Genomic DNA, 18,230 nt, shown 5'->3' on the forward strand with positions numbered 1-18,230 from the left:
TTCAATAGAATTTAATGAAAATGTAAACAAAAGAATAATTGTTCCGATTATACGACAGTTAGCTGTGACCAATAGTAATACAAAAAAAAAAGCGATTAATAATTTTCATTCCAAAACTTTGTTATCTTTTCAATTAGTTGAAATAAAATTTAACGTATGTGACATCCTCATCGAGAGATATATATATAAAGATGTAAGCGGACTGACCTACTACATGCAGCGTGACGAAGAAGGAGCGCACTGGCTGCGTGGAGACCTGGCACTCGTAGACGCCGGCGTCGCGCTGCTGCGCCCACTTGATGTGCAGCGTCCAGTCGTCCGTCTGCGGCGAGTGCGTCGCCTGGAACCGCTGGTCGGACGTGTACGTGTACCCGCCCACCGTCAGGATGTGCAGGTCGCGGTGACGGATCCATGACACCTGCAAAACAACGATCACATTCAAATTCCGAATTCAAATCTTCTTGATCCAAATAGACTTGATTAAAAGCATTTTCAAATATATTTTTTTATAAATCTACTGCCGGATTGGGAATATTGTTATGTGTTGAGAACTCAACAGTTACTCTTTTAAATTACTGCTAACATTACGAGTATGGGTATTTATTTAAAAGTACTATGTCTAAAATTAGATGGTGATTAAAAAACCCGTGCATGATCGATTAACAAAGGCACACTTGGTACGGAACTTTGAGGGGTAAAGGGAAAATAATACTTGTTGAATTCGTCATCAATCAACCTGGTTTCATCTTCACCTTATAACATTTACTGGTGCCCCGCCAGCATATACCAATAGGTAATACTGGCGAGCAATGTAGAAGGGTGTAGAACTTTGTGGGGCCGTGTAGCAGCTGTACTTGTATGGTTATGTTTCAGTTTGAAGTGTGGATATAGTAATGAAATTACAGTTTGTTTGCCATTCTAAGTTACATGAAAAAAACACATCTAAAATACGAGTTCTTTCACAGACAGTTTAATACGGGTATATCTTTGTTTCTTTAATATGCATACATTGGGGGGAAAGGGATTGTTAGTAATGGAGACTGAGAATCCCATTAATAGCAATATACCCAACCAGGTCGACCTCCTCGCGGTTCCCCCTGGAAACTATCATAGTTAATTCCTAAGGAATTCATCATAATAGCCTAACGGGCCTGTTTTCATTCTCATCTATCACCCTTCACTGGTGCTCCGCCAGCGTATCCCGTTAGCGCAGGCGGGGTTACCATACCACTTTCACCGATCAAAAAAAAATATACATACATTTTAATTTTGTATATATCTAATAGTAATAATGTTACATATAAAAGATATAGAACATTGTTCTTATAGGCATGCACAGTACGGTGGGCAGTGAAGTGGTGGCCATCATTATCCTTATATTACGCTGGCAGCTGGGTGGCTGGAGTTTTATAACAATGTGTTATTTTTCCCGGTACCTAATTTTCAATAGGTTTGAAAAGCCCTCAACGCTGTTACGGGGAAGTGGGTGAACGCGGTTGCCTCAAGGACTACTGGAGCGGAGTTCAAAGGGCTGCGCGCGCTCGTTTGAAGTATTTTTTTGGCATTAATATTGGCGGCGGTTGTTTTAGGCACAGCTCCCATTGGCATGCAAATCAGCCATCTCTATGAAAATTGCCAGCGCTTTATTACTCGTTCGTTTTATTAACCGCTACCTACATGGAGTTCTGGCTCACTAAAGGCCCCGCGTCTTGTTAGCTCGCACCGCAAAGTTTAAACAGTTTTTGTTTATGCTTTTTTGTCTTGGTAAACACGAGTTTTCGCGTTTGTGGCTTGCGGAGTATTTAATTAACGGTTGTGTTTTTCGAGTTGTTTTTTGGGTCACGACTCGTTTGCTTGCCGCTGGAAAGTTTGGCTTCCCTCTACGATGTTGAGCCTTTGTTATGTAATACGGCTGATAACGTTTCAGAGTTTGAACAGTAACAGTAGTGAGCATCCTTCGTACTAGTTGTGTACAGTCGCCTCGTATCAGGTACGCAGGTAACAGCGATATTAGTAAATGTTTACTTGTCAAAGGAAATTGCGAGTATGTCGGGCACAATTGATTTTAAACAACGCTTACTGTGATGTATTAATACAAATAAAACTAGATATTTGTATAGTTAGCTCTGTATATATCGTAGAATCAAGGATATTTAAAATTATCACGGAAGACATAAATTCAATTTAGTGTATATTGCCAGAATTAGATAGATAGATAGATAATTTATTTGCATTACATATAAAAAAAATACATAAAAGAGAAACATATTTTTTCCCTATTACTTGTATTATTATATTAAATATTCACATCTTAGAATGGTTATAAAAAGGCATCAAATTTAAATAAGTCTTTAGAATAAATAATCGATGAATCTTCAGTTACAATAATTTGGTAACTTTAAATGACAAGATAAAGTATATATCTGATACCTGAATATATAGGTATAATACGACGATAGAGGGGGGAAAGGGATTGTTAGTAATGGAGACTGATAATCCCATTGCTAGCAATATACCCAAACAGGTCGACCTCCTCGCGATTCTCTCTGGAAAATATCATGGTTAATTCCTGATGAATTCATCATGATGGGCTAACTGACCTGTTTTCATTCTCATCTATCACCCTTCACTGGTGCTCTGCCAGCGTATCCCGTTAGCGCAGGCGGGGTTACCATACCATTTTCACCCATCAAAAAATATGTCTGTATCACCTTCATCGTATTTCAATATCTTTTGACCATACTTATTGTGCTTAATATTCCCAACTCGTACACCAATAGTCTGATTACAAATTGTCGCGAGACGCGTTTCTGCACGATGTCTCAAAATGGGAAGTAAGAAAATAAGATAGTGACATTGTCCCGGGACAAGAAGAGGAAGGACGATGTAATATTGAACGGTGCCGCCAAGCCTAATGGAGTATGCACCGGGGAATACAAACTCCATTTTGGGTTAATGATCATCTTATAGTCTTGCCCTATACACTTTTAAAATATTACTGCCTCACGTCGATCTTTATAGCCACTATATTTTGTGTTACATTACACTATGTTATGTCTTATAAATTGCAAATAAACTGTACATACATTTTACAATGGATAATGGTAGTTGATTATATTTATTATCTGTGGTATAGGTATGTACCACGATACGAGTCATCGTGTTGACCCGTATGTCAATTGGTATATACAAAACGTTATTATCAGCAATAATAAATAAGTGGCTAAGTTCAATTAAAGTCCAGTTGCCAAGGGTGATCTTTGAACAGTCTGAAATATTGGTCATTACACTGCTACTATTACGTATTTTTTTTTGTTGGGTGAAAATGGTATGGTAACCCCGTCGTAACGGGATACGCTGACGGAGCACCAGTGAAGGGTGATAGATGAGAATGAAAACAGGCCAGTTAGCCCATCATAACGAATTCATCAGGAATTAACCATGATAGTTTCTAGGGGGAATCCCCCCTATAACGTATTTGGGCTGGTAGTGGGTTTAAAATCAATGTCAAATTTATGGGTGGAAAGGGATTGTTAGTAATGGAGACTGAGAATCCCATTGCTAGCAATATACCCAACCAGGTCGACCTCCTCGCGGTTCTCCCTATATATCTCAAGTGAGCTCATACTTTATGTACTTACTCACACGAGTAAAATCGCGGGATACAGTTAGTGTACAAATATATCTAATTGGACTTATTATAAAATCACATAACATTGTTTACAAGGTCGTACATTTGTCAGACGAGTGTTTATTATTTGTCATTTTATGTGGCACAAACAACATAGTTTAGATAAAAATTGGAGGCTTCTAATGGGCGGTATATCACCATACCGCGACAGCAAATGGAGGGAGGGAGTACTGTGGCGTAATGCGGGAGAACTGGCGCAAACAAAACAATGTTGCCGGTATTTATACCCGGCGTGGGCGGCAAATACTTCCGAACCGGGTCCTCTTCGTGTCTTCGCTAAGCAGTTTATCAGTTCAAGTGTTAATAATGCTACTCGACACATGTGTAATATGTAATATAAACCATATAAATGCTTTTCTTAAGGATTAATATCGCTTTGTAACTTTACACCACTTCGCTTGGCATTACGAGTCTTATGAACCGACTTCCAAAAGAAGCAAATTCTCAATTCGGTTGCATATTTTTCTTATCTGAAAGGATATACTTATAAATTTTATTAAAATCGGTTTAGTAGTTTAGATTTTATATCAAAATAATTGATTTGGTCACAATTTTCCAGAGGGAGACTTTGTACAAAAGTAGTTTGCTTGGGTACCTCAGTCCCATTCGTGTTTCAACCGTAAAGCAGTTGTGTTTGCATGGTTGTGTTTCGGTTTGAAGTGTGGGATATGGCGTGAATTTACAGGGTACAGAGGAATAACACCTGAGTCCTCAGGAATGGCAACGCATAGGGGGTATCATGGGCGAAACAGTATACTCTGTTATGTCCATAGTACTACTCATGTCTATAGGCGACGGTTACCACTTTCCATCAGGTGGGCCGTCAGCTTGTTTGCTATTCTTAGTGGTATAATAAAAAAGATTTTTTTTTGTGGGAAACAATTTTTCTGTTATTATTTCGTTATCACTTATTTATTTTATGCAACTTTGAATGGCAAAGAAGCTGACGCTCCCTCTGATGGAAGATTCGCAGAATCACTGTGACACTCATGGTACCCCCCGTGCTCCTCGTGTGTTGCTATTTCAGGGTAACGAGCAATCTGTGGTTTACTATTACCAGATTTGGCGATAAGGTTTTAAATATTTATTGTAACGCCACAAGTTGCGGGTGTCGCCGAAAATATTCGTAAAGTCGCAATTTATAATTCATATAGCATTTGCACACGTCGTTAGTTCAGTTTATTAATAATTAATACATCTAATACTTATATAAATGTTATTTTCGTGTATATAGACTAAGCTATTAGCTATATTAGCTAGAGCCATTATCAATTTTTTCTATTTAAAATTATGTGTTTAATAGTACATTATTGCAGCGGCCAGCAACTGAGGCATTGATGGACAAACGTGCAAATGTGGGCCGAGGCGTAGCCGAAGCACACATACGTGAGTCCATCAATGTCTAGTTGTGGCCAAGGCTTGTATAGTACTTTTCTCAAACAATGCGCGGAAATCAAAAACACAATTTTACTTTTTAAGTTCAATGACGAATAACGAACAATAATAATTTTTCACGCGCCATAATGCTCGTTTGTTTTTTTTTTTCAATAAACAGCTTTCTATTTGCAAGCCAGTTCGAAATTTTAATAAAACCTTTTGTTAGTTACCTCCTTGGTAGCCATGTTTCGAAGTAAAAGGTCATTCAATTTTTTAATTACAGGCCAGATATGAGTTTACATAGTAATTTATCTGGCCGCAAAACACGACAGATATGGATTTTCATACAACTTTTGCCGGCCGCTGCCCGCGTGTATCTGACCAGTACGGCAGTTTTGATTTATCTCTAAGAAGACTTTCAAAATAATGCTCACATTTCTAAGCATGTTTGAGAAAAATATATTTATTTTGTAAAAAGTACTTTACATACTTTATATGTATCGCGTCTCCATATTTTAGAACTAACAGAATTTTTCATCGTGCCTCCCACCAAATTGTTTATAATTACTCCTCTCCATCCAAAGGTTGCCTGGAAGAGATCGCTGTTAGCGACAAGGTCGCCTATTGTTTTCTCATTGTGATTATTTCTTGTAGTTGTTTATATTTATAATAAGTTTACTATTGTAATCTTTTGGAGGGAACAATAAAGAGTATCTATCTATCTACTTTTAAGCTTTTGTCTGATAAATAGTTCAGTATTACTTTATTAACATACAGGCTTGGAAGTCTTTGAATAAAGTTTAACGACTTTAGAATTGGCATTATTCAAGGACGTGAAAATGTGTTACTAGTATTTCACTGATCGAGTCGCTACGATAACGTTGTGGTTTTCATTTCAGGAAACAAGCTACGGATACACCGTATGAAAACATTCTGAAATCACACGATGGAGTGGTCCAACGTATCATTCGTCCGTGTAGTACGATTAAATAAATTAATTTAGGTATGGACATGGCTTTCAATCGACCTTCCGACCTTTCTTTGGGTTCGGAGTATACTATAAAAGAGTGAAGTCAGTCCGGCGTCGGGGCGAGAAGTCTCGAGCGCGGGGGTCGAGAGGGCAAGTTTTATGTAAGTAAGCGGGGCTTGTTTTGCTAAGTCCCGGGTCGGCCCCGTCCGCGAGTTCCGGATCACGCGGGATCACTGCGGCTTGATACGCGCCGGGCCGCACAGTCGGCGGATTTCATACTTGAAACTGATTTCATTCTATACACTGGACTTGAATGCTACAGATTTTTTTTGTAACGTGTTGTATATTTGTGTAAAAGTTTTATTTATGTTGACATTGTTCGTAAATGTTGAGAAAATGGATTATTAGATGGGAGACGAACTTATAGATTTATAAATAGATAATATGGCGGTCAAAGGTCAGACTGTAGGCCGCACTAATCATTTGGAATAGACCATATTAATAATATTATTAGTTCTAGATAGAACGGACCAAAAATTATTATCTGTAGGTGGTATTCACACAGTGGAGTATTACTTACATATTGAGTACAAGATATAATTTTATGTTACAAACGGAACAAATAATACAAATCTTGTGGTTTTACTGTGTACTGCTGTCATCGAAATTTATATAATAAAATAAAATTACAAGGTATTTAATTAAATAGACTGATTTTTTATTATTTTCTTATTGATAATTTCTTTTCTGATAAAATATACTTGTTTAGATAGATTGATCTCATAGAAATGTTATCAGTTCAGTTCGGTTCAGTAGTTCAGTTTTTAAAACAAAATAACCGGTTTTGCCACAATTGAAGTCGGTTTTTTAAAACGCAATTAAATTCTTCGAGTTTTTGATGATTTCATATTTTTTAAGACGCTATTTTGGAGATTGTTCGCTTGCACAACGATCGCCGTAACATTTGACGACTTATCATACATGAAGATTTTTACTAATGATTTAGCAAGCTTTTAAAGAAAATATAAACTAATTTTACGCATGCATGAATATTTACACGCGACATAAGAATAGTTTTTGTAACAAAACAATATGTAGTGACGTATTATACTCGTATGTAAGATAGTTTTATACATCGTATGGTATACGATATCGTGGTGGGGGACGTCTGGGAAGCCGGGTGTATTGTTTTGAAATTGAACGAGAAAGTTAATCAGTGGAATAAGTAGCTCGAGTTTCGAGGATTTTCCGAGAGATAACAAAGGTCGAAGAACTGATGAAAATAGTTGCCTCTTTTCTTGCCAAGTTACATTATTAGATACAATCTTATGTCTCAAGTGTTCACTTGAAACAATAGGTAAGAGAAGCTTACAAAACGTATCCTCGTATGGAAAATGATTTTTAATAATATTCAATGTGAAACTGATGTAGTCTTCATATTCTTGTTGTTTATTGAAAAATATTGTCGAACTTTTTTCAAAATATCTATTGAACTAAAGCTGCAAATTTACAAGTTTTACACCAATTTCATTTTCAAAAAAACATTTTGATTTAAATTTAATGTAACCTAATACAAAACTTATATATTGGAACAAAAAAAAAGATATAGAGATTTTTGGTGTAGTTATGTGAGTGGTTTGTAGGGTGAAAAAATGGGACATATCGAAAGAAAGGTACAATAATAAATGGACAAGATAAAACAATTAAGAAATGTCTTAAAAGCCATAGATTTGTTTGTGACTGTTCAAATTTTCTCAAAACGAATACATAACAATACATTACAATTGAGAGAACGATCTGCCTATACAAACACTTATATACCTATATATTCTTTATTGCACTTGAACAAAAGATACAGCGATTAGTTTAACAATTTGTTAGCAAGTTTTATTAATTTATTTAAATACTATATTGTCACCTGATCATTAGAGAAGACTGAATGAGTAAAACATATTATGTCGATTCTAAATAATAATTAGGATAAAGGTAGGAAGATGATGATGATGATTGTTATTTGATCAATAAAGATCAAAAGGCAACATTCTCTAGCAGTCAACCTTTGGGATATCAGAAACGCATTAGTCTCTTATTTGGCATTTGGATTTTTCAACCGCTGATTTTGCGGCCTGCCGAAAGTGCGGTAGGGCCCGAGATGGGATCGTAGGACCCTTGATTTTAATTTTGTGAAGAAAGGATATTGACTTTTATTCAAATTCGATTTTACGCCGCGACGGACATTTGTGTTTGCATAATGTTATTGCGCGGCCGCCTTGTTATTGTGCCAATAATTTACACTTGTTTTAGTGATTTCACTGTTTACCATCTTATGACGACGGTATGATTTTTTTTTATACAACTTAGAATGGCAAACAAGCTAACGGCTTACCTGATGGAAAGTGGTAACCGTCGCCTATAGACATGAGCAGTACCATGGACATAACAGAGTATACTGTTTCGCCCATGATACCCCCCATGCGTTGCCATTCCTGAGGACTCAGGTGTTATTCCTCTGTACCCAGTAAATTCACGCCATATCCCACCCTTCAAACCGAAACACAGCTATGCAAACACAACTGCTTCACGGTTGAAACACGAATGGGACAGAGGTACCCAAGCTATCGACTTTTGTACAAAGTCTCCCTCTGGTATGATTACGGACATATTATGATATCCAATTATCCGCATGTGTAGAAGTTATAACAATGTATGTAAGGAGCTTGATATCTTGCAACAATCCTAGCAATGTTATGTTAAAACTGTCAATTTATTTAGTTTATAGTCGCTATTCTTTTAATGTATAAAATATTGAATATAATGTAAAGTAGTTATTGGAGTACAAATTCGATGCTGTATTTATTATAAAATTTATTTTATAAATGTATTTGTATTCTGTTACTTTGCTATAAATAAATAATTATGCAAATAAATAAATAAATGTTTAGCAACCGAGCAAATACTTTTTATCTCTCAAAGTTATCTGGTACCCACGATAAGACAGAGACATTGAAATGTGAAATTGATGATTTAAATTATGTTTGTTATTATATAAATTAGTTAATTATGCAGGCTACGGACGCTCGATGTCGTTATCGAAAAAATAAAAATAATCATTACAACTAATTAGTGCTTGTATTTATACTTAATTAGACGTTTAATAATCGAAGACAATTCTACAATTTATCATTTATCTACATTAATAAAATCGTTTGTCCTGACTGACTATCAACACAAATATACTAAGTCTAAAAAGTTGACATTTGGAACATAGTGTAACTATGTTTATTTTATAATGTAAGCAAGCTATGTTTATATTATAAAATACATAAGCTAAAAAAAGATTTTTTTGAAAATCTCAATAAGAGCAAACCCAACATCACGCGTGCGAGGGGAGAGGGATTGTTGGCAACGAATTTTGACAGCCCCATTGCTAGCAATATGCCCTATTAGGTCGATCGCCACGTGGTTCCCTCTGGAAAACATCGTGAACAATTCTTGTTGAATTCGTCACTGTGGGCTAACTGACCTACTTCATCCTCACCTATCATCCTTTACTGGCGGCCCGCCGGTGTACGAGTATACTGACAGCGCGGGCGGAGTTACTATTCCATTATAACCCATTAAAAAAACATTATACGTGCAAAGTCACGGACAACAGCTAGTTAGTTATTAATAAATATGGGACAGACAAGAGAGTAAACTTTATGGACGGTGAAAAAAATGATCAAAATATGTTCATAATTGGCCAATATACTGGACATTGTGATAAAATTGAAACGAATACGGGGTTAAACCCTAGTCATTAAAAAAAGATTTTTTTTACGTACTACAATAGCAGGTGACAAATATACGGCCCGACCGATGGTCAAATGGAGATATGATGTATCATAGAGAAAACATATTATTATTATTATTTCAGCCCTTAACTGTCCACTATTGAACATAACTCTTCCCCATAAGGGGAGTTTTGCTAGTAGTTGCCACGCTTGGCAGGCAGGTTGGCAACCGCAGTTAGGTTTTTACAGATATTTTTAAAGGCAGCTATCCATTTTTCGACCATTAAGTTCCCTTAGTTGCCTCTTATGACACCCACAGGAAAGGAAGGGGTGGTCCATTCTATGCCGGGACCTAAAGCGAACATATATAGTCGAACCAATCTCTAACTGTATATAAAATGGTCATATTGGAATACTTGACTAAATAGCAGCACCTAGCGAACATTCTAGCACACGGCACAATGAAGGAGCGAAGCAACGCTATTAGTTGTTGGTGGCCGCGTCGCCGAGTATGACGGGAGCGTCCGTGCCGCTTTGTCCCGGCTATTGTCACCGCCGGCGGCAGGTCATCGGCAATAAAGCCGCGCATTGTTCTCCAACCAGCTATGAAATCGAAGGCAGAATGTTTTCATTTAAGCATTAGACATCGTCCTCCGGCGGATTGAATGGTTTCCCCAAATGATTTATTTCCGTCCCGTTACGGGTTGAATTTTCTATTGTGAAGTATTTATATTGATTTTTTTTTATAGCCAATTCTTGCCGAATCTTCTATTATACTCGTGAATGGGTGCTTACAGGGTCTAAGTGTATTAATATATTAAAATTATCGATGTCATTAATCAATTCTCTTCTATAATTTAACGGTAGTCTGCTAGGATTTGAAAAGAAAACATCAGTTAGCATATCTGTCGTCCTATCAGTATCACTTTTTTTTTATACAACTTAGAATGGCAAACAAGCTGACGGCCCACCTGATGGAAAGTGGTAACCGTCGCCTATAGACATGAGCAGTACCATGGACATAACAGAGTATACTGTTTCACTCATGATACCCCCCATGCGTTGTCATTCCTGAGGACTCAGGTGTTATTCCTCTGTATCCTGTAATCTTCACGATATATCCCACCCTTCAAACCGAAACACAGCCATGCAAACACAACTGCTTCACGGTAGAAACACGAATGGGACAGAGGTACCCAAGCAAACGTCTTTTGTACAGTCTCCCTCTGGTAGAATGATATGATGATGTTGAAGTACTGGATTGTTATGAAATACTTTTATCATGTTTTGTTCATAAAAGTAGTAACACTGTGTTATCTTGTTTGTCCTACGCTGAATAACAATGACATACTATACGATACGGAGAGTGCTTAGTCATGCTACGTATAAAAATACGTGTACAATCAAAGTATTAAATGTCACGGTGCTGTGGCAAAACTAAAGTAAATGAGCTGAGTCATAGCATGTTCTTGATAGACTGACCGCAGGGTACGCGCATTCAAATCTGAATGGGAAAAAAACCATTCCATTATCATCCATTTTTTTTTGATGGGTCAAAATGGCATGGTAACCCCGCCTGCGCTAACGGGATACGCTGGCGGAGCACCAGTGAAGGGTGATAGACGAGAATGAAAACAGGCCAGTTAGCCCATCATGGTGAATTCATCAGGAATTAATCATGATAGTTTCCAGGGAGAACCGCGAGGAGGTCGACCTGGTTGGGTATATTGCTAGCAATAGGGTTCTCAGTCTTTATTACTAACAATCCCTTTCCCCCCAACGTTACCACTTTCCATCAGGTAGGCTGTCTTGCCATTTAGCTTGTTTGCAATTCTAAGTCGCATAAAAAAAGTATATAGGCTACTTTTTAACCTGACCGGGTTAATAAATTTATCCTATTGTTACAAAAAGTTAGTCACAATACAAAATAGTAATAATAATAAAATTCTAGTAGGATTATAATTAAGAACTACATGCGCTTCTAAAACTCGACGTCAGATATAGTTTATTTTTCCATTAGCCTTAGAGATAAAACTCTTCTTCGGTTACAAACTCAATTTCTTTTCAAAATAAGCTGCAATTTCAGAGAATTCTTATTCTAAATCTCTCGTATATAATAGCAAGTAGTTATACAGAATTAATTTAATATAACATGTTAAAAACTGTACAATGTACAGGTACACGTGTACAGAATTTAATAATTGTATAAAATTATTTTTATACATTAATATATGAAGTGAACTGCTTTCATGCATGGAAGGCTTTTATTTAAATTTCTTTTAGTTTGAAAAGCGTACGTCTTTTCTGGATACATTATACTCGTATTAAATATGAGCGGAAGGAATGAAAGGGAAAAACGAAATCCAGTCGGATTGTAGTCGGCGAATTGAATTTGCAATATTCTTGAATTTACAAACACACCTACTTTTTGGAATGTTATGAAAAAATGTAAATAAACGGCCATATCAATGTAACCAATAAGTATAGACGGTCAATTTTAGACAGTTGAGATTAATCTAGTTATCGGCGATAGATATCTTTGAGCAGGTACGTTTCTTTTTCTAGTATTTAGATTTTATATTAGGTATTAATAACTGACCCGGTAAAAGACATTTTGCTCTCTATCGCCATCTACCGAGCACATTTTTTCTTATTAGCATTAAAACTATTCATTTAAGCCTTTATTGCATCAAAAACATAAAAATATACATCGATAATTAGAAAATTCAAGTGAAATACTGTAGCATAAACTACAGATTAAAATGATCTATATTTTTCAAGTACAGTTTTTTACAAGTACATCTATATTTTGAAGAAACCTACCTATTGTACCTACAAAAGGAATTCTTTTCACTGGGCCATATCTTACAGACAGCCTATCTCTTAAATTGAAGCAAATAATATATATTTACAAAATTTCCTTTTTTTTTGTAATACAATGAGCAAGCGAGTATGCCGCTCACCTGATGGTAAGTGACTACCGTCGCCCATGATCACTCGCAAAACCAAAGGCAGTGCAGGTGTACTGCTGGAGACTTTTAAAAAGAAAATTTAATAAGTTTCATGAAAATCGCTTGAAGCTGTTTTAGTTGAGCATTAAGTCGTAGATTAACGTGAACGAACATCGTGACACGGGATTCTGATATATCATTGTTAAGATTGACGTTGATGCGAAGTGTACACAGCTACCCAAGTTGCTTCAATACATTATAATAATAGTAATTGGCAACTGCCCCGTTACTCCACAATATGATGATATTGCAATATCGCAAAATAACATTTATCTGAAATTATGTATGATTTTACAAAATAAAAAAAAACATTAAATTATATTGAATCCACTGTCGAACATAACATAAACCTGGCGAGGGATGGGCAGCAGCGTCCCTCTTAGAATACTTCTAAATCCTGGCTGCGCTTGCCAACCCGTCTGCCAAGCGTGGCGACTACTAGCAACGTCCCTCGTTATGGGAGAAGTTTAGGTTCAATAGTGGACAGCTAATCTATACTTATAATAAATCTGTAGAGAGGTCAATTCTGTACCTGAAATATATTTCCAAAATAACTATCAGGCAGTGATTAGTGATGGAAACTGATGCCAAAAATGCAATCAGTAAAATTTTTGTCTGTCTCTCTGAATGTTCGTTATAAAAACAAAACTACTCAACGGATTTTAACGAAACTTGGCACAATTATTCTTCATACTCCTGGGCAGGTTATAGTATACTTTTCATCACGCTACGATCAATAGGAGCAGAGCAAAGAAAAGAAATGGTAAAAATGTCCATCCGTGTGACGCCGGGACGGGCCGCTAGTAAAACGTGAAGTGTTGTGAGGTATAGGCGCCTCTGTATACCAGCTGTTTATCAGTTCGTTTAAATGGAACTTGACCATATTAATAACATTTGCAAATATAAATATGGCCTTTGGAACGCACTGATTATATTATTACGCATGAAGATCGTGTTCCAGAAAAAAACAATAAATATTTTTAGTTGTGAAAAATCTAGTTCTATGGTTTAAAAACTAAACTATAATTTATTTATTGAATTTGATAAAATTTCTATTAATCTATAAGTTTATCCTTTCAGATAAAATAGAATTTTACAAATCGGTTCACACGAACGGTTTGACGGAGTTATGAGGTAACAGACATAAAAAAAGTGCAACCGAAAAGAGAACTTTCATTTTATACAACTTAGAATGGCAAACAAGCTGACGGCCCACCTGATGGAAAGTGGTAACCGTCGCCTATAGACATGAGCAGTACCATAGACATAACAGAATATACTGTTTCGCCCTTTGATACCCCCCCACGCGTTGCCATTTCTGAGGACTCAAGTGTTATTCCTCTGTACCCAGTAAATTCACGCCATATCCCACCCTTCAAACCGAAACACAGTCGTGCAAACACAACTGCTTAACGGTTGAAACACGAATGGGACAGAGGTACCCAAGCAATCGACTTTTGTACAAACTCTCCCTCGTCTGTACAAAATCTCCTTATTTTCAACCAACTTCAGAAAAGGTTCTTAATTCGGTTGTTGTTTTTTTACATTTGTTACCACATAACTGCGTCAGTTTTTAAATAAAAATAACTAGTTTTACCACCATTAAAGTTGGTTACTTTTTTGTGAAACACAAACATTTTATTGAAGTTGGTTGAAAGGAAGCAGCGAGTTAAATAATAACTCCTTTTAAACCAATCGAAGCGTCTAACAAACCAAGATTAAATTTTTTTTTACAACACAGGGGGCAAACGGGTATGCGGCTCACCTGATGGTAAGTGACTACCGCCGCCCATGATCACCCACAACACCAGCGGCATTGCAGGTGTGCTGCCGGCCTTTTAAAAAGGAATATACTCTTTTCTTGAAGGTTATGTTGTCGTATCGGTAATACAAGGAAACGTTCACAAGGCAATTCACCAACACAATGGACCGATTTCAAAAGACTATCAAGAGAGTACAACTGAAGAGGGCCTAATTGATTGTCCTGTATATATTTAAATATAGAGCTAGGTAGCTATGAATAGACAAATCTAAGAATAATATTCAATTCAATTTTTTTTTTTTTTTTACAACACAGGGGGCAAACGAGCATGCGGCTCACCTGATGGTAAGTGACTACCGCCGCCCATGGTCACCCACAACACCTACGGCATTGCAGGTGTGCTGCCGGCCTTTTAAAAAGGAATATGCTCTTTTCTTGAAGGTTGAATTTATTGCATTCTACAATATTATTATAAAAGATGTTAGTAATTGATATAGTACATTGTAGATCGTGTCGGGCGCAGCAATTAGAAGCGGGGAGGGCGTCGATCCTTAAATTTTTTATAAAGATTTTAATAATTAAATAATTCAATTTCAATTTCATCAATGTAATTAAATTCTAATTAAAATCCAAGTTAATTTAATGGTGTTAATATTTTTTTTTGTTTCCATACGTTTTATTTTAAATTAATGCAATTTAATGTAGTTGTTCATACTTTTATATCATTTTATTAGTATACTTATCAATATTAGTGTTTTTAACTAAACCAGTAATATTTATATGTTATGCGTTATTTTTTTTATTCTAAAATTTTATCATTTAAATATTCATCTATATCATAATAACATTTTTTTTTATACCACTGAGGTGGCAAACAAGCATACGGCCCACCTGATGGTAAGCGGTTACCGTAGCCTATGAACGCCTGCAATACCAGAGGTATTACGCGTGCGTTGCCGACCATAATAACATTTTTTAGCTAATAGTTGTTTTAATTGTGATATGAATACTCTATTGTTCTGTTCATTTCGTAATGTTTGCGGTAGATGATTATAAATGTTTACAGACATTACATAAGGGCTTGAGGAATAAAGTTTAAGTCGAGAGGAAGGCAGTTGGAGTTAATTTCTCTGTCTAAGACAATATTTGGAAGGTATATCATTGTGTTAGAATACAAATCGAGTTTAGATTCTATTTAAAAGCAAGGAGGCACTCAATTAGCCTGAAGTTCTTTTATGTATATGTTTTTACATATTACTCGTAATTGAATGTAATATGTCTAGTTAGATGGAAATTTATTGTACGTTTAAAGCAGGCACCTATCTCGTTTCCCCGTAGAGGGTTATTATTTCACTGAAAAATCTTGAACGACGAATACACGACTTTATCGCTGCTGTATATTAATATATCATTATATCTTTTCATCGCGATCGTTCTCTTACATATGCTACGCGATATCTTCGTCAATTCTGAACCTGTGTTATTAAATGTTGCAATCTATTTATTTATTCCTATGTCGGTTTTATCTTTCTATTACGATCGACGAAGTTGTTGAAGCATGAAACGTTAAATTGTGTTTATTTAAATGCTATGCAAAAAGTCTTCAATTAATTAAACTGAGTAACCGTCGAAGGCTTCCTCTCTAGATTCGATTCTAATATGCTCGGTGAAATGTGAGTTGACACTTATGTTCATATCAAAGGCATATGTACATATGGACAAATACCTTTAGCAATAGATCTAAATTTGATTGCTAGCCATGTATCTAAGCTCGATTGCTAGTATATATCATATATGGTCGACTTTCATGCGATATTCCCTAAAAATTATCATGGGTAATTTTTTTTTACCACACAGGGGGCAAACGAGCATGCGGCTCACCTGATGGTAAGTGACTACCGCCGCCCATGGTCACCCACAACACCAACGGCATTGCAGGTGTGCTGCCGGCCTTTTAAAAAGGAATATGCTCTTTTCGTGAAGGTTATGTTGTCGTATAGGTTCGGAGTTCTTGTGGAATTTGTCACTCATCTCAATCGTCTCTCACTGGTGCCTCACTAGTGTATACTAATAGTACACGCAGGGTTATCATTCCATTTCCAAGTAATAAAAATGTTTCGAAATATTTCATTAATCATTCTATTTATGACCATGAAAAACATTCTGCCTGTCATAAGCATTTGTATCTTTTGGATAGCCCCTACCGTTTCGAATTCGTTCAAATTCAGGGCGAAACACGAACTAAAGATAACAAAGCCATGTGACTATCTATGTAAGTGGTACCGAACATGAAACATTTCACGAGATCGCTTCCAAACAAAACGTTCATGCGGAGATAAACGTGGAACTTTAGAGTCGTGCTTACGAAGATTTGTTGGTTGTATCCCGTCCCTCGGGCGATTACTGACGTCCTATCCGCTACATGCTAAAATACAAACAATATACACGTTACATTAAATGCACTTTTGGCGTCTTATTATAAAATACCATTTAATTGAAATTATTTTTATTCGCAATATTAGTGTAAAAAGTGAAAATGAGTTGGATATATACATAAGTTCCGTCGTGAGAAATAAACCATTAACACATTTTAGTTTTAATTGGATGGCAATTAATTATTTTTTAATTTATTACAGATATTCTCATAAGGTTGGGTCAATAATATCTAAAACTATTCTAGATTCCAAGCCAGTAATACTAGCTATTATTAGTAAAGATAAAGGACAGAATAATGGACAGACTGCCAAAGTCACATTTTAAGTAGGTTTAGGCACTTGAAATTAGTTTCATGAAAACAGTGACTAAAATATACTGTAAACAATTATTAAACGTATTAACAAATAAATATTATTAATACGGTTAATAATTAGATTATAATATCTAACGTCTAATTATTAGACGTTTGCTTCGAGAAAAGCGGGCCAACTTTTTCATACAATTTTGCGTGATAAATAGTTATGAATGATTCCTTTATAACTTCTATATTTTGTTTTATAAATTCGGCGCCTTTTTAATAAATTATATTATATTATTTAATTAATTATATCATAAATTGTGTGCGTAAGTATATAAAAAAATATATTTAAATTAAAAAAAAAAAAACGGGTCAGGTAATTTGATAATTAGCTGACAAAAAGTTGACCCGTTTTTGAGGCTCGACGCTCTATCTATATAATCTAAAGTTTAATATTATTAAATCGTACAAGGCACTAATATGCATTTATAAATGAACAATACAATCAAGTAATCTTACGTCATTGCTACAATCTATGTTGATGAAAATATCATGCATTTTCCAATATGTTCGTCAAATGTCTACTTAGTTTGTAAATTTATTTTGTGCCAGAAAACAAAGAATTTTTTTAGAAAAATTATATTAAAATCAAAAATATATTAGATTTGTTTTATTATTATATAGTGTAGGTACGTTGACGGGATGCAGGCGCTGTACGTTCCTGAAATGACTCCTTTACAACTACATATTTCACGGATGGTTTTCATTTCATTTATATGCTTCTAATACTGAGCTTCATAACTGGATCCCTTTCAAACTATTTGCATGACATTCTCAGCAGTGATTACAACTCATACCCATCTCCGCGATCCTATCCCCTCCCGCCACAGATCCTGTGTGGGGTGGTGGGGT

General features: G+C 35.9%; 1 protein-coding gene across 5 annotated transcripts in view; it reads right to left on the bottom strand.

Moving 5' to 3' along the window:
• The window catches only part of LOC113517735 (zwei Ig domain protein zig-8-like), a 627,640-nt gene that overhangs the window by 81,939 nt on the left and 527,471 nt on the right, over window positions 1-18,230 (bottom strand). For all 5 annotated transcript variants that reach the window (XM_052892944.1, XM_052892943.1, XM_052892942.1 and 2 more), the window contains exon 4: window positions 208-418. In XM_052892944.1, coding sequence (XP_052748904.1) covers window positions 208-418 — 211 coding nt within the window. The remainder of the gene's footprint in view (window positions 1-207; window positions 419-18,230) is intronic.

Source organism: Galleria mellonella, unplaced genomic scaffold, assembly GCF_026898425.1.
Source record: "Galleria mellonella isolate WM207_F2 unplaced genomic scaffold, CSIRO_AGI_GalMel_v1 utg171, whole genome shotgun sequence".
NCBI classification, from domain to species: Eukaryota; Metazoa; Arthropoda; class Insecta; order Lepidoptera; family Pyralidae; genus Galleria; species Galleria mellonella.